We start from the raw sequence: 13,709 nt of genomic DNA, 5'->3' as shown, positions 1-13,709 counted from the left end.
GGTCTGCAGTTTTTGTAATTACGTCGAAAGAAAGGGACTGAAATGTTATGGTACAAATATTTTATTGGAAATGGATTATTAAAAAACTGCTTCCGGTGTCTGGCATGTTTCTTACAATCACTTGCTGTAGTTTTGTCTGGTCGTAGGTGGGCACTGTTATGTAACATCTTCAGACTATATTCACGTTCTATTTGGAATTAATTTGAGAATAATGCACACAGTTTTGTAGGTTTAAAAGGGAAATAAATTTATAGCTGAATGCAAAAAGATTGTAACATTTTGTTCAGTTAAAATTCTGTATATATTATAGTAGCCTATACTGTATATATATGGGTTTTATATCTATATACAGTAAATCTATTTAGGTGATTCACCTTTGAAACATTGTGAAATAGCAAGACTTGATATTAATTCCTATAATTCATATTAGTTCCTTTTAAAAGACAAATATTAACCTGCCAGGTCTGCCCTGTGCTCTGGCTACAAAGAGATCAAGTTATGTCATCTTTCACACTGCAATTCCAGGCTTTCCTCGATCAACATAAGCTACTAATCATTGTTAAAGTGAAAAACATTTGGTTACAGAAAATGAGTTCTAACTCCTCTAAAATAAATGTAAAATAGCTTACATCTGAGCATTATTTTTTTTATTAGTGCACTAGGAAATACCCCTCAATCATTACATTTAACGTTAGATATATTTTTTGTAAATTTGAAATCGTTTTGCATTATCTCACAAAATGGATTCTAGGAATTATTTAACGATTACCAATGTATTGTATACACTGTATTCTATGTATTGTAGCAATTATTTGTAAAGGCAGCCCTTGCTCTGCTAAAAACTTCACCACTGTAACCACCCTTTTCAAGATTTTAGTCCAATACTCATATTCGTTGTCGAACTGTCTTTAGTTCTGAATCTATTAGACCATTATCAGCCCAGTGCATAACGTATACAACCATAGCTTTCCTAGGGCTCTCCGACACTTCGTGTTCAGCCAAGCGTGCAGCTGCTCTTTTCCAGTCTCTATAGCCTATGGTCAGTCCGGACTGACCTTATCACTGTCCCCAGATAATTTACTCGTCATTTCTGAGTTTTCTTTTGAAGAGGGTTTTAGAGAAATACCTCTTATGTTGTCTTTCTGATGCTGCAAAGCCGCAAAAAATAGGTTTTGACACGATTTTGGACCCAATTTAGCCACGTATGGCCTAAATCTATTTTACCCCAGCATGCTGGGTCCGAGCTTTAGGAAGCGGGAGCGGGTGTTTCGGCCTCTGTTAGCTCCACGGCAGCAGGTGCAACAGCCATGGCGGCGGCCCAGACACGGCTCGTGGGTCTTGTGGAGATGGTGGCGTTTCGGACGGCTCTGCCTCTGACTCGTGTTCCTGTGACTCCGTTGCGGGAGCTGCTCGTCCTCATGAGCGGCGTGGATGTAGACTGCGCCTCGGCCAGAGCTCGCTGCAGCTAACTTCTCAACCGCGGTTGTTGTAGCACTGGCTGCAATGTTAGCCGCAAACCCAGGATGGGGGTCAGGCTCAGCAAACTTGAAATAACCAGTCAATCTGGGGATCTTTTTATGTCGATCCTGCTCACACTGCTCTTTTTACCGCTGTGCTTTTCGTTCTTGTGCCCCACTATCATATTTTCTACCGCACATTTTGAGGCCGGCTACTGTAAACTTGTACCCGAGATCACCCAATGCATCCGCTAAAATAAATTTGAACTGCGAAACCATTGCATCTAACCAATCATTGGTTCACAAACTATTCAACATTTTTATGGACCAATGGGGCCCACAGGTCTGTTTAAAAAAATACCCCCGGCCAATGATACAGGGAAAATATTCCAAGCGAGTTCTGGCTGCTCTTATACTGAGAACTTCCGATCTCCAAAAGAGCTGTGATGTGTGAATTTCACAATGCGCGTTTCTTTCACCAAGACTCACGCGAACACGCCGAGTGTGAACTTCGCGCACACAGAGACGAAAGCTGGAAGTCAAACCGTAATCGAAAGACATTGAAAAACAAAACGTTGTGCTAACCGCATTGACCAGATCGCCAAAGCAGAGTATCAGCGCCAAAGCAAGTATCAGCACAAAGACCTTCTTGATTCTCTGTAGTAAAGTAGGACGAGAACTGAATTTGAACATATTAGAATTTTGTAACTAAAATATAACTTTCAAAATCAACTGAAATTAGAAACTATATTGTCGTGGAATCTTTATCAAAGAAGAGCCAGGAGAGGTGTTCTCATTCACTCAGTAAGGCATTTATTCATATTGCGCAATAGGGAAAGACAGCAACCACTAGTCTGTGCAGCAAGTGGGAGCTGATTTCAAAGTAAAATAGAGAAAGGTCCCTTATTTTATACACTTAGCTGATGCAACACCTCAACTTTCTTACTTCATTTTAGTTGGTTTGTAATACAAAGACAGGCAGCCTTGAAGGACAGAGAAGACAGCTACTGTACGTGCAGTTTTGTATCTGCCTTTTTTGCTGGGGCAGAGATATACATATTCTTAGAACATCCTGTGCCCTTGACTCGCTGAGGTACAATCTCACTTTGTTCATAGAATCCAACTGCTTTTACAACACAGCTCTGCCCGTGCACGACATTTTTAGGATAAAACTTTTCTTCAGTAACTTTCCATTACAATATATTCAAAACAATAATTCTCTATGCAAAGTGATTCCCAATTTCAATCCACTGAATTTTTGGACAGGTTCCAGTCTTTGATCCCTGAGAAAGCTGGGAGTTTCTTCAAAGTAAATTTTTAACTGTCAGTATTCCAGATTTTACAATTAATGTATTTTTGGAAGGTATGGAAAAGAAGACAAAACGACAACAATAACCACATAAAGAATCCATGTCAACACTCCTTCAATCCTCCCTGTGTATCTTCTGGGAACACTGTTTAAAACATTATCTGGGAATTAGTTTGGACAACTTCTGACTTATACTGCCTTACAAACAAGGTAAAATAAATCACATTTAAAACTCGTCCTAGGTTTTATGAATAAGATGATTTATGTAAGGCAAGGAAAAGAACTCTGACATTTATTTTGAGCTGTTTATATATATACAAAGTTGTTTAGATAGATTTAGTAAAGCTTTATCTTTAAGCATTTAAATGTGAATGCCAGATGTAAGGACATTGATATGTTATTAGGTGTTATAGTTATTAGTTCTTATAACAACATAGTTCTTATACTTTGTGAGCTATAATATGGAAAAGAAAATGTTTTTTTCCAATTAATGTGTTATTAATAACAGGTAAATATCACATTTGCAATACAAAATGGTCTAAAACTTCTCCATGCTTTAAGGCGTGTAAGACAGAAATGCAAAATATTACTTGAACTCCTTTAAAAATGGTAAAAATAACACATCTGATGTATGTAAAAATCTTAAGTTATTGTATTCAGATTTTTCATTACCTCTGGCAGAATAGTGTTTTGTGTGTTTTTATTTTCACTTGCCTTTTTGGATCACTTTTCTCCTTTGTATTATTTGACGTTCTGTTAAAACCTGAGGAAAAACTCTCCGTCACGCAAGGTGTCTTCCTGAGCATCCCGTCATCCTCTTCAAGCCGGACTGGGGTTTCACCTTACCTCTCTGTCCACTGGGGGTCGCTGTGGAGCCGAGAGCGGGCTCCCTGCCCAGCAATGCGTTTCTGACGTAACTGGCTCAACGGCTCAACAGCTGCATCCTCACCTTGTTTAGCAACCGCTCTGCATCCTGTTTCTCAAAACAGCCTCTTTTTATTCAGCGGGACCAATTTCTCATAAAACCCAGGCCTGCAGGCACAGAAGTACATATTAGTACCTTCAAGTTCAGTAATAATAATAAGAAATGCTTTTCTGGACACTCCACTTAAAGCGCTCACAGGTAATGGGGAATCCCACCACCACCAGTGTGCAGTCCCACCTGAATGATGCGACAGGCAGCCATACTGCGTCAGAACGCTCCCCCCACACCAGCTATCAGTGTGGAGGAGAGCAGAGTGATGAAGCCAGGTCATAGATGGTGATTAATAGGAGGCCATGATTGGTAAGCGGCCAATGGGAAATTTGGCCAGGATGCCAGGGTTACACCCCTGCTCCTTTCAAGAAACACCCTGGAATCTTTAATGACCACAGAGAGTCAGGACCTCGGTTTTACATCTCATCTGAAGGACAGTGCCTGTTTACAGTATATTGTCCCCATCACTTTACTGGGGCATTAGGACCCACATGGGCTGCAGGGTGAGCATCCTCTGCTGGCCCCACTTACACCTCTTCCAGCAGCAGCCTTAGTTTTTCCCAGGAGGTCTCCCATCTAGGCACTGACCAGACTCACACCTGCGGAGCTTCAGTGGGTTGCCAGTTGTGAATTGCAGAGTGAAATGGCTGCTGGTTTTGGCTGCGTTACAGAGCTACTGGTCTTTGTGAAGACAAAGGACCCATCTTGACACTTTCTTCTGATCAGCTGTATTGATCAGCTCATTGGGTCGAACCCTGGGCTTCCCCAGAACTCTTGTCTTTTCAATAACGACAACGCACCAAGCCAGTGATGCAGAGAATCAGAGCTTTTATTGACTTTCTTAAATATAATACTGAGACTTAGAGTCTAATTAGCTTAAACTAAGACTCTAATTAGGTTACAAGTTGAAAACAGACCCTATAATACTGTAGTAGTTCAGGTGGGTAGCTGCATCAGCATGTGTAGGCTGCAAAGGAACAAGTAATAGGTCTATTCCATGCTGAAAAGAGAAGAAAGAAAACACATCGTTTGGGCCGTGGAGCCTTCTTCACGTGTCAGAAGGCTCAACGGCCCAAACGATGTGTTTTCTTTCTTTTCTTTTCAGCATGGAATAGACCTATTACTTGTTCCTATAATACTGTAATCAAGGCTTCATGGTTTAAAAACCTGTAGAGTTGAGCGGTGGCCCAGTGAGAATCAAGTCCTATAGCACCTCAGTTCCAATAGTACCTGGGCTGTAACAGGAGGTAATCCAGTACATCAATAGGATATAGCCATCTATAGAATACACCCATGTATAGCAGAATACAGATTAGCTTAAGATATAAAAGAGTATTAAGTTTAAAAGAGTATAAAAGAGGTTAGCTATCCAGGGTGTCACAGACACAATCCTGCAGGATTTTTCCTGCAGTCTCATCTGCTGATCATAGACCTTACCAGGAGGGTAAAAATGCCTAATTATGCACATCAGTAATTAAGAATTTAGGTGATCAGATTCATAGCTCTTTACCCCCTAAAGCCTTTGCTTTTAAGGGGCTCATAACAAGACCCGGGCTCGAACCAGCGACACCTGGATCATGGGGCTCAGGGCCGGTGGTGTTGAATTGGCATCCCCTGCAGTGCCTCCCGGTGACCAAACAGTGTCAGTACACCTTGTACAACACGCAGACCTTCATTCTCCAGTGGGTTTCCTGCCGCTGTCCTGCCTGTGCTCTATGTCCTGTTCCATAGGGAAATACAGTCCGGTCAGATGCATTTTACTTATGAAAAATATCTAATATTTAAAAAATATCCTTCAAAAAATAATGTAGGCCTTGTGACATCTCTGCCCATACAATGTAGAGTTTTTCGCCTTGTCTGTACAGCTTCTTCAGGGACCAGAGCTGTTGGAAAAAGTGTTGCTCTGTTCTTTTCCTGCAAGACACAACAGGAGAGGTCAGAAGGTCACAGAGAAGCCCAGAGAGAACTAGCTGGGCAGCTTGTTCCACACTTCCACCACCCTTTGTGTAGAGAAGAGCCTTCTATCCTGATTAGAGGACCTCCTCCAGTTGTGTCTTGACAGAAGCCGGGCTATGGTCTTGCACCACATGGCTGGGCAGCTTGTTCCCCATTCCCACAACTTATTGTGTTTATCTTACAGCAACAAGCTGGCAGCTGTGTTGTCGGGCAATTGTACAATAGTTACATTATATGTCATAACATTCCTACAGTCAGAGAGGCCTCCCACTGTCAGGACTCATCACAGTCATCCTGGGCTGCAGTGTATCTGACCTCAGTGCTCATACAGCCGGGACTCTGGGCTCCTAGGATGTCAAATCACAGATCAGTGTTAGTGAGACAGCAGTGAAGTGCTCTAATCTGAGCTGTGTTGTAGCTAATGGACTGTCAGATGAAACCCCACCTGCGTATAATAATAAGCAACTCAGATACATTGCAACAACTTAATTGCAGATCCAACAGAAATTCCCCCCCAAATTTTTTTTTTCATTTTCTCCTGTCTCACCCTGTCTCCTATCTCTTATGTCTGCTGTCCATATTGATCTTCTCACCTCTCTCTCCTTGTCGTTTCTTCCTCCAGAGGACAAAGGCAGAAACGAGCAGCAGCAGAGCCACAGTCAGAACCCCGATCACCACCCCAGCAATGAGCCCAGTGTTCACGTCGGGCTCTGGATCTGTCAACACTGTAGAGGGACGACTGAGCTCTTGATGAGAGTACAGTATGTGTCTGTTTCGTTGTGTGTGATTTAGTATCCAGTGTTTTCTGTGCTCATTCTAGAATGAGGCTGAATTGGTATATACACCCGGGTTGTCACAATGTCAAACAAGAACCTGCAGAGCTGAGCCCAACAGCTGAATGTCTGTTCTGTCTTTAGGGACAGAGATCCAACTGTGGAGAATCTCTCTCACACATCGTCTTCGTGAGAAGTGTCGTGCATTTTTTACCGCACATCGACACCGAAACAAATTGATTCCTGGCTGATTCTCAGCTCCAGTAGTTCACTCTCCTGTGTTACTTGTTCACATAGCTCTTATTCTGAAGGTTTGATCACAGTCCACACACCAGTGCGTCTCTCAGGACATCCTGCTGGTCTGGCCTGGCAGTGCAGGTCTTGAGAGTTTGTGCCAAAGTCCCAGTCATCCAGGAGACTGACAGTGCAGGAGAGCACTGATCACCAGACCGGGATAGGTCTCTCTCTCACTCACCCCAGTTCACCTCCATCTTGTTGTCCAGACCGCTGTGCTGGACCCTGCAGGGATAGTTGCGTCTCTCGCTCTGCTCCTCCTCACTGACTCTCAGGCTCTTCCTCAGCTGGTAGGTCCCGTCTCCGTTGGGCAACACCTTCCCCCCTCTCAGCTCCTGCTCTGGGATGGGATGCCCGTCTCTCAGCACGGTCACCTCCACGGCCCGGGGGTAGAAGCCAGTGGCCAGGCAGACCACTTCTGTCCCCCCAGAGACCCCAGATTTCTTCTGAAAGACCCTGACCTTGGGCTTCACTGCAACATGTGGGAATAAAGAGTAACAGTATTTTACGTAGAAAGTTGATCTTTTATGTCATCAGGCAGTGACTACCACAATGTCTTGCTTGCAGGTTTCTTTAACTGTCCTTTCTGCTGTACAGAAAAAAAAACTTGCATTATTTTAATGCATGAACTGTAACTAGTTTTGTCATCATATGACTCCTACCTTGGCTTCCCTGTATCAGTTACCAGTTATATTTCACATTGCCTTTAAGCCCTGATGCTGAGTTGTAAAGAAAAGAGAGAAAAATACAGGACACTGATTACAGCAAACGCACTGGCAGCTGTTACTGGTCTTTTACACATCCCTAATGCCCTGATACCACTGACCTCTATGTGTGGCCACAGCCATGCAAATAAAGGGGTGCCCACTATCTGGGTCATTCTGCTGTTTGTTGCTCACTGACCCAAACCACAGTAGCAATAATTATGATATTAACTATTCCAAATCCAAGCACAGAACTGTGTAAACTTTGCCAACCATTCAATTAGAATTCCAAGCATTCTGTGAATAAAGCACAGTGCCCACCAGAATAACACATTCCAGCAAAGAAACCGGAAAAAAAAATGTAGCAACATCATCACTCCATTAGGGAATTGATGGACAGTACACCAACATTGGGAGAGTGCTACAGTGTGGAAACAGCTCAGGATGTTTCTGGCCACTTGTAGAGGAAATACACATAGACTAAAGAGCTGTCCTCTCCTCATCAGCCTGTTCCTCTCCTGCAGCAGGTAGCTCTTCAGGATCCGGCCACACAGTGGCTGGTAGAAATTCTCTGTCAAGAACTTAGTGGCCTGCAGCCGTGCCATATCAATGACTACTTGTGGGATGAGCAGAGTCCAGCTGTGGCTCTTCATGTTGTAGACCATCACATCCTGGTCATCGTAAGCGTCCCAGCTCTCGTTTCGGGCCGTACCGTCATCGCCCAACTCACAGCCAGCCACTGCCTGGTAGGTCCGTTGACCTGCAACGCACAGATCAGGCACCTCTGCAAATATCCCTTTCCAAACTGTGGCCTGTGGCGTCTGAGGGAAAGTCAGTGTGATAATATAACCAGGCTACCAGGATGGGGAGGAAACTGGACCAGACCGAAAAATCCTATGCAGTCCCTGGGAGAACATGCAAACTCCACATAGAATGAACCTTGTTCGTGGCTTCCTCGACCTCGGAGCCTGGATGCCAGTGTCGTCAAGAGATGATCTTCCCAATCTCGCTGTCGTAGTATTCCACCTGGATATCGTCCACCATTCCCACAGCCACAAACTCCGGCATCTGGGTCTGTCCCATCGTGAGAGTGAAGAAATACCACAGGGAGTGCGAGTCTGGAAACAGGACAAGGACAGGAGAATGAACTGGACAGTGCCCACCATCCCCCTGACCACTAACTCTGGGTCTGGCCCATCTGGAGAGTCCAGATTAACCAGAGGGAATAAGAGTGAGAGATCGTTCCAACCTGATCTGCAACATGTCTGAAAATCCAGCTGGACACTATGCTGTTCTTTGTAATTGAACCGATTCCCAGCACAGTGCAAGAGTGTATCTGATAGTGGCGTATATAGAATCTATAGAGAAACAGAATATAGTCACTGTAGATTTCAGCTCAACTCGGTTAATGGCCATTTTAATATGAACCGTTTAACTGAGCTGCTAGCCCAACTGATGAGTTTCACTTCCAACTCTCAGACCCCAACACTGCTGTGCCTGTCAGAATTGTAACTATCGGAATGAAGAGGAAAAGGGATTTTTTTTTATTTTTAAAACAGAAAATCAAGGGCGCAAGCTACACAGCACCTATGTACAGCAGCAATTTTTAGACTGGTGTTACATTGAAAAAAAAAGACTAGCGCTGTTAACCGGTTTTTACACACGCCATCAAGTGGTCATTAAGCAAATCGGTGCTTCCATGATTTTACGACCTATTTTGATAACTGGACCACTGGATGTTAACCAGTCATTGGTGACTTAATGTTTTTTTTTCCAGGACACAAGAACATTTTAACTGACTGAGAAGCCATGCCCCCTGCTCATCGCTCTACAAAACAACCTGGTGTTTAGAGTGTTACAAAACACCAGCAGCCATATCACCCTGCAACTCACAACTAGCAACCCACTAAAGCTCAGCAGGTATGAGTTTGGGCAGTAACTGGGTGAGAGACTTCCTGGGAAAGCTGAAGTTGCTTCTGGAAGAGGTGTTAGTGGGGCCAGCAGGGGGAGCTCACCCTGCGATCTTGTGTGGGACCTAATGCCCCAGTATAGTGACGGGGATACTACACTGTAAAAAGATGCTGTGCTTCAGAAGAGATGATCAAAAACCACAGGGTGTTACTCAAAAAGAGTAGGGCTGTAACCCAAACTGGCCAAACTATCCTCATTGCTTCCTCCCTCTGCTATCCTCCCCACTGACAGCTGGTGTTACTATTTTGGAAACAGACAAAAAGACCTGCAATGTGTTAATTTCCTGGCGTTTTACCAAAATTCACAAATTATGTGTCTATTATTTAGACACAGACACAAACACTCAGACCGGGAATTTTTCAAATTTCCCCCAAAGTGCCGCTGGTGTTGAAACTGGCTGCTTTTCTTGAAGAGCAAAACATTTGGCACTCACCCGCATGGACAAGATCCCTGCAGCAGAGAAACATCAGCGCAAAGACCTTCATGGCTTTTTCCGCAGCAACTGATTAACGGGAACACAGCCTGAGCCAGTTAAGGCTGAGGGCATAGGGGTTAGTTTATCGGTTATGCGGAAACATCTGGCGCTAGGAGTCTGGAGTCGCTAGGTACTGTAAAAAAAAACATGTGCCAGTTATCATTAACTGCAAAAACAAATGTGTCATAAGAGCCTTGTCCTCACAGCTCACTCATATATGTGCAGCCAATAGCATTCGACGTGTCAGCTGTTACAAAGCGGGTTAACACTTGTGTCACAATAACACAGACGGCACATGTACGTCACCTGTATGTTCCAGCCAGCGAAGCTCGTCTTTTCTTTGCGAAGCGAAACACAGAGGAAAACTTTTTTTTTCACTTAAATTAAACCAAACAGCGGAAATCATTTGGGATTACGTGGGACAAAGAACGCAATTTTGGGAGGGGCAGTTAGATAATGCACACAGCTAAGACTGAAGACTCACATGTGAATCTAATATTAAAGAAGTCACATTTAAGAAGTAACGCTGAGCTGTAAACAGCTTGATAGCAAGAATCCAGAGTCACTTCGTTTAACGGCATCGTCCCAGTGTGACGTCACAATGCTGGTCACGACGACATTTAATTCAAGTAGGGCAGCTGCGTCAGCATGCGTAGGCTGCAAAGGAACACAGTAGAGGTTTATTCCAGGCTGAAAACAGAAGGAGAGAGGTGTCACCGTTTCTTTTCTTCTCTTTCCAGCCTGATGACATGTACACCATGAGCCGGTTAGACTGAATTTTGTGAAAGGACGTTAGTTCAAACATGAGCGATTGTTCTGGAAAATCATTTTTGAACAACTACATGGGGAACTTAACGAAATATAAAATAAGACAACTTGCTTCATAAAAGCAGTAAACACCTTGTTCATTCTAAGCGGAACCAAATGGTGTTATTAAAGCCATAATTGATCCTACTCCAGCTGCTCATTGTAATCAAAAAGAAAAGGAAAAACTGAATATGATGTAATGGCAGTTAGAGAGATTTATGTAAGAAAAGCCAATATTATATGTGTGTGATCAAGAAGAAAATAAGAAAACAAGAAGGAGAAAAATACTTTTTCATACTTTTTTTCATTTCTGCTTATCACCTGCCAATGCAGTTAGCATGTGAAAGAGGATGACGTTAAAGAGAAGAGAGAGATGGGCAGATTACAGCATGTGTTGACAGATTTGAAGGGGAGATTAGGTGTATTTACAGGAAGCAAATAGCAGGAAGAATGTGCCCCCACTAAACCACACCACACTGTGACCACAGGAGACAGGAGGCTTTTCTCAGCTGCTGAGGAGCTCAGTGATCATGGCCACTCAGGCTCAGAGGCTCTGGCAGCAGTCAGGTCTGAGAGCTTCTCCTCATACTGACACTGGAGCTCTGAGAGTCAGCCTCCATTCTGACAGGAACAGCCCTGTACTGGTCCTCAGACACACTCAGAGGTCTGTGATATTAATAAATATGTCAAGACAAGATCTCACTCTATTGTTAAAATGGGATATTCTAGCTCCCTCAGTCACGTGGATATCAGACTGAGAAAATCATACTGGCTGATTATAGTCTAATGAAATAAGAATTTCAGAAGAAGAAGTGATCTGCTATCCTTAGTGGGTAATTGAAAAGTAAACTGTAGTGCCCCCGTTTGTCACCAGCACAGCTATGGAAATTATTTGTGCCAAAAATAAAAGTGAGGTTGATATTCCAATTTGATTTTTTTTCCGGTATCTTCGCTGGATTGTGTTATTCTGGTGGGCACTGTGCTTTATTCCCAGAATGCTTGGAATTCTAATTGAATGGTTGGCAATGTTTATACATTTCTGTGCTTGGATGGGGAATAGTTAATATCATAATTATTATGATCAAAATACATTTTTTTTAGAACTATCCAATTCTCATGTATATGCTTATATTGTATTTCATATTTTTTATTTGCTTAGTACTGTAGCTTAAGTTTTCATTGAACCTCAAAATTTGGTGGAGATTTGACTGTACTGTAGCCCTGCTGTCTGTCATATCTGTATCTGTATCTGTATCTGTGTTTCCTCCAGTGAGACACAGAGCTGCTCCTGTCTCTCCTCTCCTCCGCGCTGCTGGGAGAGGAAACAGTGATGTGTCTCTGATATATATGGAGAAGACTGAAAGGGCCCTGTGTGATTGGCCGTCCCGCCTGTGTGAGAGGTTCCTGCTGTCAGTCTGAAAAGGCAGTGCTGTGTGTGATTGGCCGGGCGGGGGGCTGTGTTGTTACTGGGGGTCCAGGGTGCGGAGCAGTAGCTCAGTTGCCCTGTGGGCTCAGGGGTGAAGACAGGGGTCTCAGCTGCGCTCTGTCCTGATGACAATGGAGAGCTGCCTGTCCATCTTCTCTCTCGCTGTCCTGGTGCTGCACAGCTCAGCCAGTAAGTGGGACTCAGCCATTTTATTATTACTGTCAGATGTACAGTATGTAAAGAGCTAAGTGTGTTAAAGACTGAGGTATTATTGAGATTCCATTTTATTATTACAGACTGTGGCTTAATTAGAGATAGAACTCTTATGAAAGAGAAAAGTATTTCTACTGAAGGTGAGATCTTTAGCCTGAATAATTATGTCACACAGGTGTAGTATCATTGATATCATGTTTGTTAAATAGAGAATTATCAGAGACTGGGACATCACTGGAGGTAAATGTGTTGTAAAAGACTGGAGTATTTTGAGCCAAGGACATTTTAAGGTTGGATAATACAGTAGTTATGTCATTTTGTAGAGTGGAGTAATTTAATTGTAGGAACTTTTCTGTGCATACTGTGTTAATAAGAAGACTATTAATTACCTTTTTTATTAAGTAGTGTGTTTGTGCCAGGGGTTATTTGACATATTTAGATAATTGTTGCAGCATTTCTAGAGACTGGGATAGTTTTATCACAGAATCTTGTCAAATTAATTACTGAGGAAGCCTATCTTTGTTATGGGGTGTTACTGGACACAGATACCACCAGGGCAGAGTGATAATACTGTCCAGTACAGAACGCAAGTCCTGCTACATAGCACTGACTCTCCTAGAAAAGTAGATTGTTAGTGAAAGTCTTGTCAGTGAAACACAGTCAGCACCATTGTTGTTTTAGTTATATACAGTAATTTCATGAAACAGGAGCCCCTAGTTTGGTCTTACAGCTTCTTGTTTTTCAGAACCATTTATTTTGCTGCCATTATTCCTCTTTGTGTGTTCAGACAGTCTGGGGTTCCTGTCTTGTGTCTGTGTGAGATTTAATTGCAGGTATTTCCTTTGGGATTATGGGATTTGTTCAGCCTGGAGTATTTTTTTAGAGGAAGCTATATTACATAGGAAGACAATTGTTTGTGATCGAGGGATATGAAAGAGATACAGTACAGCTATGTTTTTTTACAGTGTAGAGAGCTGCTTATTTTGAACATTAACACTTTAAGACAGTAGCTGGTTAAGAGAGACAGGGGGACCGGAAAGTTAATGGAGTCTGATGAACGTTCAGAAGGAGGACAAGTCCCAGTTCCTCACACTAACATCCCCACCACTGCAGCAGCCTCCTGGTGTATCTGGGGGCTCTGACCTCCTCATCTCTAGTGTGTTAGAGACAGCAGACGTCAGGACAGCCTCTTCCTGCAGCTCCATCACTGGGGTCGTCTGTCTCTTCTGAAATGTGTTAATGGTTGCCGGTTTATAGCCCTGAGGAGCTTACACAGAGGTTACACAGAGGAGCCCCATTTCCTCTCAACACCAGACTCACAGGAAAATTGTCTTGTGTGGTTTTGTCT

General features: G+C 43.2%; 3 protein-coding genes across 3 annotated transcripts in view; 2 read left to right on the top strand and 1 right to left on the bottom strand.

The window, feature by feature from the left end:
* The window catches only part of LOC148669398 (uncharacterized), a 469,383-nt gene that overhangs the window by 20,811 nt on the left and 434,863 nt on the right, over positions 1 to 13,709 (top strand). The window lies entirely within an intron of this gene.
* LOC148669538 (major histocompatibility complex class I-related protein 1-like) lies at positions 6,938 to 8,552 on the bottom strand. The gene is made up of 3 exons (XM_088632952.1): positions 8,496 to 8,552; positions 7,951 to 8,323; positions 6,938 to 7,237 (listed from the first exon to the last, which is right to left on the bottom strand). The coding sequence occupies exons 1-3, from the start codon at positions 8,550 to 8,552 to the stop codon at positions 6,939 to 6,941; spliced, it is 729 nt and encodes a 242-aa protein (XP_088489078.1). The 3' UTR covers position 6,938.
* Positions 12,134 to 13,709, top strand: part of LOC148669375 (antigen WC1.1-like) — a 590,051-nt gene continuing 588,475 nt past the window's right edge. The window contains exon 1 of the mRNA XM_088632414.1: positions 12,134 to 12,337. The gene's annotated coding sequence lies outside the window, so the exon portion shown is untranslated. The remainder of the gene's footprint in view (positions 12,338 to 13,709) is intronic.

The sequence above is a fragment of the Lepisosteus platostomus genome, chromosome 5 (genome assembly GCF_059453375.1).
Source record: "Lepisosteus platostomus isolate fLepPlt1 chromosome 5, fLepPlt1.hap1, whole genome shotgun sequence".
In the NCBI taxonomy this organism is placed as follows: Eukaryota; Metazoa; Chordata; class Actinopteri; order Semionotiformes; family Lepisosteidae; genus Lepisosteus; species Lepisosteus platostomus.
The sequence above is the reverse complement of the archived record's forward strand: the minus strand, read 5'-3'. Positions and strand labels throughout refer to the sequence as shown.